The sequence below is a fragment of the Plectropomus leopardus genome, chromosome 1 (genome assembly GCF_008729295.1).
Source record: "Plectropomus leopardus isolate mb chromosome 1, YSFRI_Pleo_2.0, whole genome shotgun sequence".
NCBI lineage: Eukaryota > Metazoa > Chordata > Actinopteri > Perciformes > Serranidae > Plectropomus > Plectropomus leopardus.
In genome coordinates this window covers 16,306,607-16,324,130 of record NC_056463.1, presented here as the reverse complement: position 1 = coordinate 16,324,130, position 17,524 = coordinate 16,306,607, and the positions used below count along the sequence as shown (strand labels likewise).

The following is a 17,524-nucleotide window of genomic DNA, read 5'->3' as shown; positions in this document are numbered from 1 at the left end:
TTAATCTATTTTTTTTCAGACTAGGCCTTTTTCCCACTAATTTTCAGTATTTTTTTCAAAATCTAGCTTTTCCACCACATTTTTTTTCACTTATTTTCCACTATCTATTTTTTCCACCATCCAATGTTTTTTTTAAAACATATTTTCCACTGTCTATTTTTTCAAAATATATATTTTTCACTCTTTTTAAAATTCCCCACCTTTTTTCACTAATTAATTTTTCAAAATCAATTTTCTTCCATCATATATTTTTTTCAACATCTAATTTCTTTTCCACCATTTCATTTTTTTCCACCATATTTTTTCCCACTTATGTCCCTTTAGGGGCTCTGTACTAGTCCTCTGTCTCCCTCATTTAATTTTTAAAAAAATGTATTGATATGTTTATATTGTTAATTTCAAGATTTTATACTGGACACTAGATGTCTCCACCTTCACTTTTAGGTCTATTCTCAGCGTAGTGGCCTCTAATTGCCCAAATTTCCACATGTAAACGGAGATTCAAACATGCTTTCCAGACCAAACAGTGAACAGATGAGAGAGTTGAGTTGCATTATTTACCTATTTAAAATGTTGATATTGTCACGTTGGTTTCTGCGGTCCAGTTTGAAGATACAAGTGATTATGATCCAAAAATATCTGCAAGTAACAACGGAAAACAAACAAAGAGGTTGAAAAACTGTGTGCTGGCCTCTCTCTGAGCTAAATTACTAATGACACACCTGCAAAACAATCCTAAATATCTAAAGATGGTAGATGAGTCATGCCTTCAAAATAAGAGCACTTACAAAAATAAAAAGAAACAAATAATTCTCACCAAACCATGTAAATAAACATATGCAAATATCAAAAACATATTGGGCTCAGCTATCAGATAGTTATATAAACAGAAATAGCTCCACTTAGTGTTTTCACTTTTTCTATGTTGAACAACATATGAAACAATGGGCCCCTGCTAAAGACCCCACCACCTCTCCAACAAGCAAGAAAAACAGACTTTGTGGTGGTCTTTCCTTTTCCATCCATCCATCTGTCCAACTCATTCTTGTGAACAAGATATCTCAAGACAAGAGGACCTTGTGGGAATTTCCTCAAATTTGGCACAAACCTCCACTTGTACTCAAGGATGAACTTTTTTCTTTTTAGAATTTAGTAGTATAAGTTTAAAGGTCAAGGTCTCTGTGACCTCAATAAACAAGTTTTTGGCCATAACTCAAAATTTCACACAGATGCCTAATAGGATAAAATTATCAATAAATAAATAAATAAAAGTTTATATCCAACAGGTCAAGTTGGATATAAACTGTGACATGATAAATAATATATTAATATCAATGATATGTTCCCCTTTAATATATAAAACATGATTTAGCGGAATACATAGTGTACCTGCAAGAAAGTGAGAGCGAGATGCAGTGACACGTGTGACCACCAGATGATGCCCAATACCAACAAATGAAAAGAGACACTGATCGCTTTTCTTCTCTCTTTTGTCCTCATCGCATATCTAAGAATTACATCTTAAATTTATAATATCAGTCGTAGTAGTAGTGTTTGTGGCCTATTTAAATTATTGCTGCTATTATCAGTATTATTGCCATCATCATACATTTTCTATGCATTCGTTGCCTTTTATTATTTGTCTAAATTTTGTCTGCAGAGGGACAGTTATCACACAACATATCCTTAAAATCTCTTTAAAGGCTTTTAAAATATACATGTTTAAAAAACGCTTCCCAAATGTTGTGCATGTTTCTGTGGGTAGATGTGGTTATCGGGGGGGATGAAAGTAGGTTTGAATTATTGATGGATTCCTACGATGAGCAGAGGAGCTTGTTGGAGGGGGAAATCCACTCATTTGGTTTCCATAGCACCGCCCTCAGGAGAGCTGCAGCTTTCATACACGGGGTTGACTGTCCTTGTTTTTTTTCTATTTTAAATGCTTTCAAATCACGAAAACACAAAATAAAAAAAATAGAATCGAAATATCTAAAGTTGTGGTATGTTTTATATCATTTAGGCTACGACATAAAGCAAGGAGGTCATTAAACATTTTCTTCTCCTCCCCCCCAGTGTTTTATGAAATGACTAATATAAAGAGACTCATATGTATGCATTAGCATGTTGTATTTCCACTCAGGCCTTCATGTGTGTTGAGCAGCTGGCCAGATGTTGGACGCGGAGCTGCTGTCGCTGACCTCGGTGCTGAACACGACGTCAGATGAACCTGCGCGCACCACAGGAGACACGATTCAGCCTCACTCCCTCTTTGATTTATTGAAGCTACTCAAAAAAAACACTTTTGCCTTCTGAACTTTTTTTTTTTTTTTTTTCAATTCGTTCTCTCGCACCGTCTTTCTCTCTATCTTTTTTTTTTTATTATTATTCCGGAAAAATCCATAACAGATGCTCAACGCTGGCTATCAATTTCACTCCTTTTCCGTCGTGATGGCACTTGGCGCGGCTACTGTACGCCAGGCAGGAGATGAGCTGCTGGTGGATGAAGGCGCACAGATCGTTTGATTCCGCCTCTTTTTTCGCTTTAGCGCGTTCATTCTGAAAATTACACTCGTCTTTTGGACTGTCCCTGGACTCAGATTGACCACAACTTCGACTGTTTACCTCGCAGCCGCTGCAGTCGGCCATCCTGCGCCGTAACATGACGATTAAGCAGTAAAAAATAATAGTGAGAAACAGGCCGACACACAGAAACTGGATATGGAGTCAGTGAAGACGAAAGCCGCGGCGGGGGTGAAGGAATTTGCGGGGAAGACCCTGGGTCAAATGTACAGGTAAGGACAGGCTTTTTTTTTCATCTAAATTGGCGCGTGCCATTTTCCTCGCGTGAAAGTGTGATTGTTTGCATGCTTGTTTTTAACCAGACACAAGTCAGGGAGATGTGTAGGTTTGCAGGTCACCCAAAACTGTTTTACAACTTATGGGATCTGTAGTCACGCCTCTAGAAGTGAGAAGAAAATTATGCAATCAAATGTGTGTGTGTGTGTGTGTGTGTGTGTATGTGGTGACGGCAGGGGGTTTGGATGAACCCAGATGCCACTGGATGGAAGCGTGCACGCAGTCAGTTGGTCCTGATGCAGGGGCCTGCTTGTACGTGAATCTCATTAGCTGGCGGGTTAGACAGGACGTGCAGGCCACGCGCGAATTTTGGGGGGGATTCATTCATAATTTATAATGCATTTCAAATTATCCATTAAACCCAGTGACGCACGCATAGGCTAATGATAAACCTGCAACGTGCGACTCATGTTAACTCAAAAAGCATCACTCTGGCCATTTCATGTGGCAGGATGTCTTTAAGATTTCTCCAACTATATTTAGATTATTCCCATGTGTCCTTCGAGTATTTTTTTTTTTTGGGGGGGGGGGGGTGTTTCTGTGCTTTATTCATAATAATGTGAAGTAGAATCACATGCAAATGTATTGAAAATCTGCAGAAATAGGATTTAAATGATCATTCAGGGGAAAAAAGCATTTTTATATTTTTCTGAGGCCTTTGATTTCGTTACAAGTCGTACACCAACTTGCATTTTATTAAAGGCTATTATTTTCTACACTATATTAGCCCTGCTGGTTTGCATTCGTTTGCAGACACAATAATTGAAATATTTCGATATGCATCGTTTTAAATCTTGAATTTGGACAAATGGAGTGTGCCGAGTAAAAGTGACTTTCCTGGAGGGAAAAAAAAGAGGGGGGACTTTGAGGAATGCCCACAGAAATGTGTCTGCAGGCTGGAGCTGCTGCTCGGTCCCGTGAATGCTAATGAGTGTGAAAGTGAGCGGGCTGCTGCAATGCGGTACAGTCAGGGACATGTTCGCCTGGTTTCTGCTACAGGCGAAATTCGTTCGTTGTTTTACTTATAATATCATTTTTCTTAAGCCCTAAATACAGAAAAAAAAGTGTTTGCTTTATATCGTTATTCATGTCTTTGGAGTCATTCGGCTTTGAACCTCATGTTGAGACAGAAGGACACTGAGGCCTCTCCATCCAGACAGCTGCGTTATTATGGTGATTTAGGGAGAATTTACTACTGCATTTTCTTGACTGACATGACAAAAAATCTAAGACAGACACATGAACCACCCAAGCACCCAACTCATTATGAAATATTAATACAAGGTGGAAGTAAAAAAAGGGGGGCCTCCTCAGATATATTTCCCACAACAGGAGAGATTTTGAGGTTGCATCCTCTCATGTGATGACATTTTATATAAGAGGACACTTTGGAGACACTGTCCTCACCTGGCTGTTGCAGGGTGATAGAGAAGAAACAGAAAACCGGGGAGGTGATCGAGCTGACGGAGGATGGGCGGCCCCGGGAGGCCGCGGAGAAGAAACCCCCGCTGTGCGACTGCAACTGCTTCGGTCTGCCCCGCCGCTACATCATCGCCATCATGAGCGGCCTGGGCTTCTGCATCTCCTTCGGTATCCGGTGTAACCTGGGCGTGGCCATAGTGGGCATGGTCAACAACAGCACCATCCACCAGAACGGCAAGATCATCATCAAAGAGGTGTGGCGACATCCTGACGTAGAAAACAACGTAGACTGCATGCCTCGAGACACCTGCTTGTTATTTTCAATAAGAGATAAAAAAAAAAAACAGGAGAAAAAAATGTATAAAGATATACGCCTTTACATGCAAGATAGAGAATATATAAAGCCTACTGTCATATTAAGCAATAAAATCACCCAAATGGTTCCCATATAGCCTATCATGACTAATGAGCTTTTTTAAAAAAAAAAAAAAAGAAGAGGAAGAAGAAAGAAACCATAGAAAAAAAACCTTCCATAGCACTAAGATATTTTAACATGCCCAAATCATTCATGCGCCATGGAGATGACAATAATGTAATAATGTCACACAGTTTTTATATCTTTTATCGCTTTTCCTTTCGGTATTACGTGATGCCATTTTTAGTATCAAATGCATGTCTGGATCCTATGTGAAACACCTAAATCATGACAATTGGCGTTATTCTAAAATACACATCTTCAGTTTTGCATTAAAAAGCCAAAATACACACCTCTTTAAAAAGATATCACAGTAGGCGAATTCACGACAGCCTATAGTCTATATGTATATCTATTTCAAGATATTAATTTCATACTTTTGTTTTTACGTTCAGGCCAAATTTTAAACCACTTAAATACTTGTATTCTCATCAAACAGACAGCCATTTAGTACTTCCACACATTTCTCAATAGTTTTTCTTTGACCGTGCAGGACGCATGGATGATTTTGGTGCACAGATCAATGTCATCTAATCGAAATAAACCGTTTCAGGCCTTTAATAAACAGGCCTGGCTTTAGATCAATTCATTCAGATTTTTTCTTTCGTTTGTTTCTTGGTTGATTGTCTAAAATTTGTTCATTAGAGGTTATTTGACAACACAAAATGTTAGTGCTTATTTCTCCTTCTTTAAACTGGTATTATTTGTCCCACATTATCTCCCAGAAAGCCAAGTTCAACTGGGATCCAGAGACGGTGGGAATGATTCACGGATCTTTTTTCTGGGGCTACATCGTTACACAAATCCCGGGAGGATACATCTCCTCTAGACTAGCAGCAAACAGGTAGGCGGCTCCCCGTGAATCACCATAAATACAACACAGCGACACTCACTCGGCTGATGAATCATTGTGATTAAAATACAAATTTTATTTAAAAAAAATCATTTTTGGCCAATTAAACAAAAATGACTGAACAGTTGGCTTGGTTTTCCTCTCCCCCTCGCTGTCATTCTGTATTGTTTGTTATTTTTAAAGCACGTAGGAAACGAAAATGAACACATGGGGACTGGAATAAATTCAGACAATAAAAATAACGCAGCCAAGGCCAGACATAAAAAATGGCGTCATTTTTGCCTGAATTGTGAATTATTGGAGAATTGACAGTTACAGGCTGATTTGAGTCCATGAAGGCAGCAGACAGACAGTGAGCTGCTCCGCAGAGATGCAGCGGGCTGGCAGGCCTGCAGCTCCCGGTGTCAGGGCTCTCTGCCACCTGTTAATGAGCTCCCCGGGGAGAGCCGGGTCTAATCTGTCGCTCTCTCAGGGCATGGAGACCAGACCCTGTCCTGTCGCCAAAGGCTTTAATTCACACGAGCTATGCCAAAGCGTCAGTATAATTATTATAGACACTATAGGATATAATATTATTACGAAAGTGCACGTTTTTAGGGATTGCATGTTGATATATGGCTCTAAAATTGTCATTTAATCATAAACAGCATTAGATAAAGAAAAAAATAGTTCCAGTTATAAACCGCTATTAGGACTACAATAAATGTTTTAACATAAAAGTCAAACAAAATAGCCAAATATTGAGAAATAGCCTAGCTTACTAATCGTGAAAAAGGTAACCGCTTATAGTTATAGCCTACCTGCTACAGCCTAAGTTTAAAAAATATATATGTAAATATATATAGCTATATATATATTTTTTTTCAAGCGAGATAGGCTACATTAAATTCTTGCACCCTGTTTGCTTCTCGTCCTCATGATTGACACGAGCGTGTAATCGAATCAATTGGTCTCGTGCCCATCAGTAGTCTCAACCGGATTAGGATTTGCCCCCCACGTGCAGATGAGAGGGGCGGGAAACGTGACATACATGAGAAATAACTCGGCGTTTATGGATGGCCTGGCCCTCCCTGCGCGTGATTTCACTTGTTCAGCTGCGTCCTCGCGGTAACAAAAAAAAAAAAAAAAAAGCCCAAGAAACCTTATTTTATATCCCATCGCCTCCAAGTGTTAGCTTTCTAACAAAAGCCTTCCTTTGTCAGATAATTAGCAAAGAATGGCCACCGCATTTGTTATAAATAAGGCCTCTTTATTTTAAAGCCATATTAAAATATGATTCTGCATGAAAGAAAAAAATCCTAAAACAGTAGGCTAAGTGAAAACGGCTGCTAGGCAACGCGTGGTGCTGATGTGAGTGTGCTCGGGGCGGTGCTGCTTAAAATATTTATTTCAATGACGCCAGAGAAGCGCGTGTGGCGCAAGGCCAATCAGAACAGAGGAGACATCTACGAGCTGCGTCGATGCTGCTCTTGTTGATCGCAATAAATGATCATAGGCCAGCACAGAAATCAAATGAGAGCTTTTGTATGGATTATGCACTACAATGTGGGAAATGTCTGTTATTTCCGGAAGGAGATTAAGACAAAAAGACGTTTAATGGCCTTTTGTGTAAAATATAAATCAATAGTTTTGCACAATACTTTTAGAAAAGTAAGGTGTCATTAAAAAAAACGAATAGGCCACAAATATATACATATATATTGAATATTTCCTAAACAAAACAAAAAAGCCTTTCATCTATTGTCTATTGTGTCATATTTTAATGATCTGGTCTTTGTTACTGTGGCTCAAGGCTAAACTATGTCAGTTCATTTCAAATAAATATAAAATGCTATATTTAAAATACATCCTATCATTTCCAGGGTATTTGGTGCAGCCATTGTGCTCACCTCGACTCTCAACATGTTCATTCCCTCGGCTGCCCGAGTCCACTATGGGTGTGTCATCTTTGTCAGGATATTACAAGGGTTAGTGGAGGTAAGGGCATTTTAATATCTAAAGGTCTACAGTATAAAAAACTATTTCTTTCTTTCTTGCCTTTTATGAAGATCATGGATGGATTTAATGTATCTAAAAGTAAAAAACCTCCTCAGTATTAACAGAACATAAAAGCTGCATTTGTGATGTGACTTTCTGTTATTGTGGTTATCAATGTCTGAGGATTTGCAACACAAAGGGGCTTTCTCCAAATGCAACACCACAAAAAAGCAAAGGAAAGTGACATGCACTGGATATTCAACAGAGGAAATGTGAAGCGAGCTGTATTGATCCAGTCCACTACAGCTGAGCGTTTGTGGGATAGTCCAGTTTCCTATTTTGCTGTCACGCTTTGTATCTTGGAAACACAACAGCAGAGTGCTGGTTTACAGAGAGATGCAAAAGGAAATGCTGACAGGCAAAAGCACATCAATCCCCTGGCTTTGTAGTAAAACATGAAACTCAGATATCTGTCTCCTGTAGCTGAAGTTGAAGAAATTTGTCTATTATGGTGTAAAAAGAAAGCTGACACTGAAATTATTATGCAAACATGGCAGACTTTAAGGAATTTCAAGATGTTGGTCTGGCTGAGGATTTTCCATTTAATTTCAATCTTTTTGGACAAATGGTATCAGTTGCTTAGTCATAATGGCAAAGAATTCTTTCACCGTAACCTTTTGCATCGTACAACATGCTAATTTTTGTGTGGAATAAATAAAAGCAATCTATAACACACTGGACTGCACTCCAATGAAAGTCTATGCAGATTGTATTTTACGTCAGCACAATTTGTCCAAATTAGTGGCTGATGAACATTTAATAGCTGCAGGGCTGCTTTGCTCCACGGACAGCTCCTCTTTTCTCCTGGCACTGTGGCAATTTGCTGACGTTAATTACAAGGGTGAAAATGTTAATTTTTGTTAGTTATTATATCAGACATCTGTTGGTTCACGCTCATATCTGAAAGGGTATTCCCTCATTGTTAGAACATCCCTAAACTCAATGAGTCCAGAAACAAATGTAACGCAGTATACCGCCTTTGAAATGCTCAGAATAGATGTGTAAAATGGTTTTGTTGCTATTTATAAAGGGATTTTAAGAATATTATCTACTGGAACAATACTTTATTGGATCCATCAAAAAAATGGAAAATAGTAATATAATTTGTTCACTGTACAAATCTGTACATTTATTTTAACCAAATGCCAAAAAATGTCCAACATGGAGCACTGACATTTCAAACTGTAAGAGAGCCCAAAATGATAAGTTAAAGAACTTGTAGTTCCAGCCTGCTGCTAATTTTCTAACAAGTTTCTTCACCGTGAATTAACACAGACTGTTGGTGTGTGGTGTGTTTAGGGAGTGACCTACCCGGCCTGTCATGGCATCTGGAGTAAGTGGGCTCCTCCGCTGGAAAGGAGTCGTCTGGCCACCCTCTCGTTCTGTGGTAAATAACCATTATTCATCATTTTGTTATTTTTTTCGAAATTTGGTTCAGAAATGTTGAAGCATTAGCAACTTGGTGAAAGGGGATACTCTGCCAAGTTTCAGCAAGCCTTGTATCACGACAATGTGGGAAGTATGTTTAAATGAACTGTGGTAAACTTTCCTCCATCTTAGCAGCACCCAGATCTCGCTGCTCGTCTCCCAGCGTAAATTGTTTCACATCATCTGTTGGATGATCTAGCAGATTTTGGCTGGCTACAGATTTTACTTCTGCATTTCCATCAAGGTTCCTTGATTTCTGCAAGAAGGATAAAAAGAGGAGAAGTCGCAGTGTCCTATTGCATCATATTACGTGCATAAAATCTAGTCTGCACTTACTGAAAGAGTCAGTAGCCGGCGATCTATCATAGAACATGACTGATTTGTTACATTCAGGTATCCGCTGTCGGCCTTGGGTTGAAATACATTTGAAAAGATTCGGGTGACCATAAACAAATGCTTTCTATATAAAAGATTTTATTGTATATTGGCAACCATCCACTCAAGCATGTGCAAAACGTTCTCTCAGAGTGAGCGCAGCTCCAGTTACAATGCACGTGTCATACCCCCCATGGGATCGGAGGCCGTGCCCAAGCCTTTGTTGAATTACCTTGTCATTGAATAGCCTTGGATTTCGTATTGCCCCAAGCAAATTTGTGATACAGAAGAGAGTGAAGAATGACCTGTCCCACTCTGATAGACATACCCTGATATTCTCACCCTGAACCTAACCAACCTTCCTCCTCTTGACTAAACCTAACCAATCCCACCAACAGAGTGAAAGTATGGCGGGTCAATCCATTGCCATCCTAGGAAATGCAAATTTGCTGCCTGTCACCACAAAGAGTATAGAAAACAGATCAAAAGAGAGACAAAATGTCAATTGTTTTCAGAAACTTATTTTAGCTTACTGTCTGTTATTCGAGATTTTTTGTTAACGGCCGGGCAGCCATATTGTTTCCTATGGAAAAACCTCCAAGCTAGCATAACATCACCTTACAGCGGGAGAGTTTATTGGTCCAGTGTGGTGCAGTGCATTCTGGTAGCTGTAGGTTTGCTAGTTTTTGAGCAAAAGCGAATACCACAGCCATTTTTTCTGGTCATATAGTAGCACCAGTTTCAATGTTTGCATCTTTCTACTGCATAGACAGCCCAGTTTTATGAAAAGACCATCTTTCCAGGAGTGAAAGACATCTTTAAGAAATCTGACTTGAGTTCCTTGTCTCACGCTCTGTCAGGCTCTTATGCTGGTGCTGTGATAGCGATGCCTTTGGCCGGGATCCTGGTTCAGTATTCAGGCTGGTCCTCCGTGTTCTATGTCTATGGTAAGACAGACTGATGATGCATGTGACGTGTGTGTGTGTGTGTGTGTGTGTGTGTGTGTCATTGAACGTGAATATGAGATGAGGTAAAATAATGACCAAAATGTGTGGAAAAATGTTTGGCTAAAGTGTTTGTAAGCTTGGCTGAAACCTTCAAGAGTTTGACACTCAGAGATTCCAGTGAAAGTCAAATGGATTTATCCAGGCAGACTGTGTATTGATTTCCTCCCCCCGATGCTTTGGTGTGTCAATAAATAACCCCCCCATGTTTCTCTCTTGACTGGATACAGTCAGCTTTCCTGTCTGGGTTTTATTCTCTCAGGCATTTTGGAAAGATCAGACTGCCAAATATTCTGCATGGCCTTACTGCTGAGGTCAAAATAAACTGCAGTTCTTCATCTGTAATCATCTGAAGTTCTGACTTGTAATCTGTCTGATATGCAGGATGCTTTGGCATCTTCTGGTATTTGTTCTGGATCCTGGTGTCTTATGAAAGCCCTGCTGTTCATCCTACCATCACGGATGAGGAACGCTGCTACATCGAGGAGAGCATTGGAGAGAGCGCCAGGCTAGCGGGTCCTGCCGAGGTAACAGCAGCTTAAGGAGGACAATAAATATAATTTACTCCACCCGGCACTCTCTGTTTTCAGGTCTTTGCCTTGTAGAAGGCACTAAAAGAACCAACAAAATACAGAGTTTAATAAGCCATTTCTATCACCTTTTGTCTTTTGCCACAGAGACACTGTATTTATGCATAAAATTCAATCCTTTGTGATCATTTATTCCAGAAATTCAAGACCCCCTGGAGGAAGTTCTTCACCTCTATGCCTGTCTATGCAATCATCGTGGCCAACTTCTGCAGGAGCTGGACGTTTTACCTGCTGCTGATCAGCCAGCCTGCATACTTCGAAGAAGTCTTTGGCTTTGAGATAAGCAAGGTGGGATTACTGATTTAATACAAGTCTTAATACAAGTCACTGGACAAGTGACAAACACTGAGCATGACCCGAGTGATCAAAATGATAGATTCAAATGCTATGGGGGAAAAAACAACACTATTGTTAGATGTTTTAGAGTTGAGGATGTGATACTTTGCTCTTGGAATGATTCATTATCAAAATCAATATCAATATCAGTGCAACTGGTGGCCTGTGAGTCTGTCTCTCTCATGCACTGATTACATAATAAGGCAGCATCGGTTTCACAGAGGACGCAAACATTTGACTCCTATCACAAAGTCTTTGACGCTGACATCTTTTTAAAATTTGCCAAAAAGTGAGTGATTCATTAAGAATCAAAATAAATGAATGTAAAATTATATCTGCAACCTAATTCCCTTTATAACGATTTTTCCCAAAAAGGCGTTATGACTTAATTGTGCTGTATTATCTCAATGGTGTTTTGTTTGATTTTCTGCATGTGGTTGTAGGTCGGCATACTGTCTGCCCTGCCGCATCTGGTGATGACCATCATCGTGCCCATCGGCGGCCAGCTGGCCGACCACCTACGCAGCAAGAACATCCTGTCGACTACCACTGTCAGGAAAATCATGAACTGTGGAGGTGAGAAGTCTAAACTGTGGATGAAATATCATTTTTCACACCTCCCTCTGCACAGCCACAGGGTGTTACCCTCATGATGTTGGATCCATACTGCTCTCTTTTTGACTGCGCTTCAATGCCAGAGAGATAGTTGGGTTTATATTTTTGTAAAATCTATCTGCTCAATACTTAGTTGACTCGCTGATTGTGACTGTGCATTGATTTCATAGCTGTCACTTATGTAATTGAGTGCAGGCCATGTATCATGCTTAATTTAATTGGCACCGCAATAACCAACAGCCTGCGGGCTTTGTGTGTTTCTGTGTGTGTGTTTCTGTGTGTGTGTTTCTGTGTGTTCTCGACCTGCTGTCTGTCTCCGTCAGGATTTGGCATGGAGGCCACATTGCTGCTGGTGGTCGGATATTCCCACAGCAAAGGGGTGGCCATCTCCTTCCTGGTGCTGGCAGTGGGCTTCAGTGGATTTGCTATATCAGGTTGGTACAAGAAAAACACAGTGTTATTTAGATAAAATCATGTGACCACTGTTGTGGAGTCAGATCTCATGTAGTTTGGTTTTGCATAGATTTCAATGGATGGCCAATGGATGTGAGGCGACAAAGAGAAAGATAATAAGCCACATTTGAAGAGGATATATGCTCACAACAACAACTGCTGGGGTTACAGTACTGTTTCTCTGCATAATTTTAAAAATACACCGGCACTTTTAGAGAAAGTGAACAATGAAATTAAAAAATGTAGTTAAAGGGAGAGTGTGTCACTATTTATGTGGATATCGTCAGTGTTGATAATAAATGTAGTCAAATGAAGTGATTAATTCCTCAGTGTGTGCTTTGTTGAAGGCTGAGTTCGCAGCTGCTAAATGGGCTGTTCTTCCAGCATCCAGTGCTGTCATTTGACGTGACTGACGTAGTTGGAAGGAGGAAGAACTAAAGGCTATTCAATCTTGGATTTCCAGTATGGTCATATCAAGAGAACTGTTTACAGCAGGGCCTCATTCATTCCTATCACAGTTTCTCAGTGATGCATAAACCGAAATGGTTCTGCTGCGTATAAAATTACCCAAATGATCCGACACTGCTTCTGCACTGTGCAGCCCATAAAGCAAGAGCACTACTACTTCTGCGTAGCACTCTGCTATCTTGAGCAGGGATAAATTAATTCAATTGTGTGGCTCTTCTAGACTTTGCTGAGGCTTTGGCAATCAATTAAATGTACCCACTAATTTACAGAAGTGTCTTTTGCAATGTAAGCCAATCGGGAGAAGTCTTTGTTCGGCTGCAGGGCATCATGTGATGGACCCACATGTTGTAATTCCGGAGTTTGGCCACTTCCAAAATCGGTTTCAAAGCCTGGCACACTTCCTGTGAGTCTGAGGCTCCAGGTAACCAGAGGGCGTGCTCTAGATGCCGCTCAAGAACAGAACGTCCTTTGCTCTCTTCGCTTGTATGGCATAGCTCTGAATCCAATAGCAGAAATTTCATCCCAAATTATGAATTCAGAGGACGTTATGGTTGGGAAAATATTTTTTAGTGTTTTGACTGACTGGGATATTGAGATGTATTTATTCAAGCTATATTATACAGCTGAAGACATGCAGCAGAAAGAGGCCAAGGCTGGAGCTGCATGAGCTGTGCTTGAGGATATGACCAGTGGGGACCCTCAAGAACATAAACTGCCGAGAGCAAAAATCGATTGGTGGTGCCTTTGCTCAAATTTCCCTTGTAGTCCAATGTAAACTTTATCATTCTGCTGCAATAAATTTCAGCATGGGCAGTTTTTGTTGGATATTGTTGTCGACCTTGGGAGAGCCCCGAGAGAGCCTCACTGTGCCTTAAAGTTTTACTCCTCACTTGGACAGAGGTGTGCTGGAGACCTTCCTCAGGGTCCCTAAGATAAACTGGGAAAGACAACTAAGACCAGCAGGGCAGAGAGCGCAGATAACACTGAGTGAGGATTTTTGTCACCTAAAGCTATTTTTTGATCGAAAAAGTAACAGGCTAAGGTGGTGATACATGTCACGCAATGCATCTTGGTACATGTAGGCTGGAGAACTCAACTTCCTTGGTCAATTAGTCATGCACCAAAGAACTTATTGCTTCAGTTAACATTTACCATCAACACTGACTGGACATCCACATAACAGGTGGCAAATTTTCCCTTTAGAAGAATAGTTGGACATTTTTGGGAAATACACTTGCTGAACATTAGATGAGAAGTTCGAGAACACACTCATGTTAAGATGAAGACCCAAATGCAGAACAAAAAAGGGCTGACAGGTATACAAACAAAAAGCGAGCTTTGATGCTATAATAATGTCCAAAAAAACAGGTAACAAAAACACAAAGTACAAAGAAAACATGAATCAAACTGAAACCAACCAGGAAAACAAGGAAGAACTCAGATGAAGGCAGCGGCAAACAACACGGAGGATCAGAGGGAGGATAACAGACGAACTGACGAGGAACAAAGGCGAACACACAGGTATACACAGACAGGGAACTAATCAAGACAGCAACACACAGCTAAGGTAGATGGACACGGAAAAGGAGGGAAACAGGGACTGGCTAAAAATTAGAGCAAATAACACTAAAACATAACAGGTGAGTTAGGAAACAGGAGGGGAAGAGACAAAGGCAGGGAGAACTAAGGACACAAGAAAATGATAGGGGAAAGTGAGAATAGGCGAAACTAATCAGAGAAACACAAGGGCGGGAAAACACACAAACACAGGAAGTAAAACCAGACATGACACACGAGGAGTGATAATACAAAATAAAACAGGAAACAAAACCTAATAGCATGACAAAATCAACTACCACCTCTAAAGCTCATTAATTTACATGTGATAGCTGAGTCATCGTAGTTGTTCTTTAGTCATTTTTTTTTTAGTCTTTATTTGACCATTTCTTCTTTTGTTTCAACCCAAATTCCTTTTTTTTTTCTAAATTAACACATAATTTTAGAGAATGACCAACACTGTGTTGCCTTATTTGGGTTTCTGTGCAATCTGAGAACATGAAGAATTAGTGAATATTATATGGAAATTGTGTTAACATCCAAAGCAGTGATATGTTTGATAATATGATGTTGCAGATGGATGTCAGTGTGCTCTTTCAAATTGTATGTTCAACACCCAAATAACACAAACACTGAGCTTAATCAACGTCAGATTTCAGATATTATTTGTAACACGTTTTCACTGACTGGCAAAATGAATATCTCAGCTTTATGCCACCATTCATTCAACAGATCTTTTCCTGTTTATGCTTTGTTAGAGAAGATGCAGAGAGCTGTGACTGTGTGCAAAATCAGTTTCTTGCCTGTTGTTCTTGAGCTTTCTCCTGGAGTGTTTAATAATTCAGTGCTAGCTGTCTCGGGGGATTTGCCAGGCAGGCAGTGTGAGGCAGATCGCGAGGACACTTACTCATTCAGCCAGTCAGTGTGGGGGAGGAGGAGGATGTGTGGCGAGTTGCTGCCTATTTCTGAAACAAGATGGTCACCATTTGTGCTGCTTTTATCCACAACTGTGTCCTGCTTCTATTGCTTTTACTACTTGTTACATACTGTGCCAGTGTCTGCCTCAATTTGGCATTTTTATCTGGTTGTCTGGCCTTGTCATAATTCACAAGTGTAAAATTTATCAGCAGTATTGTTTTGTTTTTTCTCCATCAGGCTTTAATGTCAATCACCTGGACATTGCTCCACGCTACGCCAGTATCTTAATGGGAATATCGAATGGTGTGGGTACCCTGTCTGGGATGGTGTGCCCGCTAATTGTTGGTACCATGACAAAGAACAAGGTGAGGGCTTCCGCACTCAGCCATCAAACTAACAATCAATATGCTCCTTCAAATTATATCAGTATCTTTGTCATTCTAACAAAAGGACAACAAGCCTATTTGGAGAACAGTGGGTTAAGGTGTATATGAGACACAAAACACATTAGAACCGGATTGTCAAAATGTTAACTGCTCTTTTAAGTCTTTGCACATCAGATAATTGGTTACATTAACTGTAAAATAAGAAATCAAAATACGTCATCCTTAAACCTCATGTTGACATATTTTTCAACTAGCTTGTGTGCCTCAACAGCATTATAGAATTCACGACATTGTGGCTTTTGGTTTTGGTGATTTTCATTAGCCTCATCTGGTTATCCCAATGAAAACCTTCTGGGGGCCCCACTGTTGTTGCCATAAGTTGTCAACACTTTGAGTCCCCTGATTAGCATTTATACAGTTTAACACCTAATTCTACATCACACATGTACCAAACTCAGAATTATGTCAGTAAAATCAGATTTGGCTGTTAAAACGAATATTTGACTTTTTATTCATTTATTTTTATGTAGAGTTTAAGAATTTTAAAGGGGTTTACTGGGATGTTCAGAGTGACAAAGACGTGCATGTAATACAGTAAACAAGCCCACTTAGCCTTCTGAGCGAATATGTGCTAACTACGATAACAAAAGATTGGAAATGTACAACAACATTTTTTTTTCTGCAGACACAAGATATCAAACAAGAGCCACAGACTGTATTGTATTAAGTTGTACATTCACAACTTCTAAGCAAAAAGAAGGAAACATTATCTTAGAGCCTGACTGGGTAAAGCCTCTCCTCCAGACAGCTGCCTCCATCTCACTCACACTCACACTTAGTCTAAGTCTTCAGCTTCCTGTACCGCAGAGCAGCTTAAAAGCGAGGAGCACTTACTCTGCAGCTTAATCTCTCTCTGAAGTATACTGCATACTGACTTACTGACACAAAAACTGCTCGATTTAAGGATCAGGTCGCCTGAGGGGTCAGCCCTGGGGCAGCCCTAACCTACATATATACAACATTCTGTTTTTCTTATCTCTTTAGACTCGAGAGGAGTGGCAGTATGTGTTCCTGATCGCCTCCTTGGTGCATTACGGTGGTGTGATCTTCTATGGGATTTTCGCTTCGGGAGAAAAACAGCCGTGGGCCGACCCAGAACTGACCAGCGAGGAGAAGTGTGGCTTCATAGATGAGGATGAGCTGGCAGAAGAAACGGGCGACATCACTCAAAGTTACGGTGCCTTTGGAGGTCAGCCTAAGACGTACGGTGCGACTACACAGGTGAACGGAGGCTGGGCTTCAGGCTGGGAGAAGACGGAGGAGTACGTCCAGGAAGAGGCGCAGGCAGGAGGCTACGGATACAGGCAGGATGAGGGATACTCCTAGACCAAACACACAGTCGCTGACACGAGTAGACTTATTTTCCTGAGTGTGCATCAGTTTAGTCCAAAAAATATCAACAAATGAGAATAACTACAATCCATCGTTGTATCGTTTGCACAAATTCTAAAAGAAAAAATCTAAAAAATGATCAACTTGATGTAAAAATGACTAAAATGTGTAAAAAAAAAAAGCAAAGATATTCGATTAATAGAGGTGTGACACATATCAAATTGGCAGTCTGTAAATGTATTATTATGCATATTGATAATAGATATATTCATTTGGAGTACAATTGTGTGTAAATGTGAACATTTCCATCCCATCAGCAGAGGCTTCCTGACCACTCTGAAGCCTGTAGGGTTACATAG

At 40.2% G+C, this 17,524-nt stretch overlaps 1 protein-coding gene across 1 annotated transcript; it reads left to right on the top strand.

Moving 5' to 3' along the window:
* The first annotated feature begins 2,373 nt into the window (after positions 1-2,373).
* Positions 2,374-17,160, top strand: slc17a6b (solute carrier family 17 member 6b). The gene is made up of 12 exons (XM_042486328.1): positions 2,374-2,792; positions 4,277-4,532; positions 5,479-5,597; positions 7,469-7,583; positions 8,943-9,030; positions 10,307-10,393; positions 10,835-10,977; positions 11,179-11,328; positions 11,820-11,952; positions 12,315-12,425; positions 15,625-15,752; positions 16,818-17,160. Exons 1-12 carry the CDS (start codon positions 2,719-2,721, stop codon positions 17,157-17,159), a joined length of 1,746 nt encoding a protein of 581 aa, XP_042342262.1. The 5' UTR covers positions 2,374-2,718; the 3' UTR covers position 17,160.
* Positions 17,161-17,524: the final 364 nt, after the last annotated feature.

What these genes read in the sequence shown, in the direction of transcription:
- slc17a6b (XM_042486328.1), top strand. Translation starts at nt 2,719, where the DNA reads ATGGAGTCAGTGAAGACGAAAGCCGCGGCGGGGGTGAAGGAATTTGCG. An exon ending in TCTAGACTAGCAGCAAACAG is followed by an intron (nt 5,598 to 7,468) that starts GTAGGCGGCTCC and finishes TATCATTTCCAG; the next exon opens with GGTATTTGGTGCAGCCATTG. An exon ending in GGCCACCCTCTCGTTCTGTG is followed by an intron (nt 9,031 to 10,306) that starts GTAAATAACCAT and finishes ACGCTCTGTCAG; the next exon opens with GCTCTTATGCTGGTGCTGTG.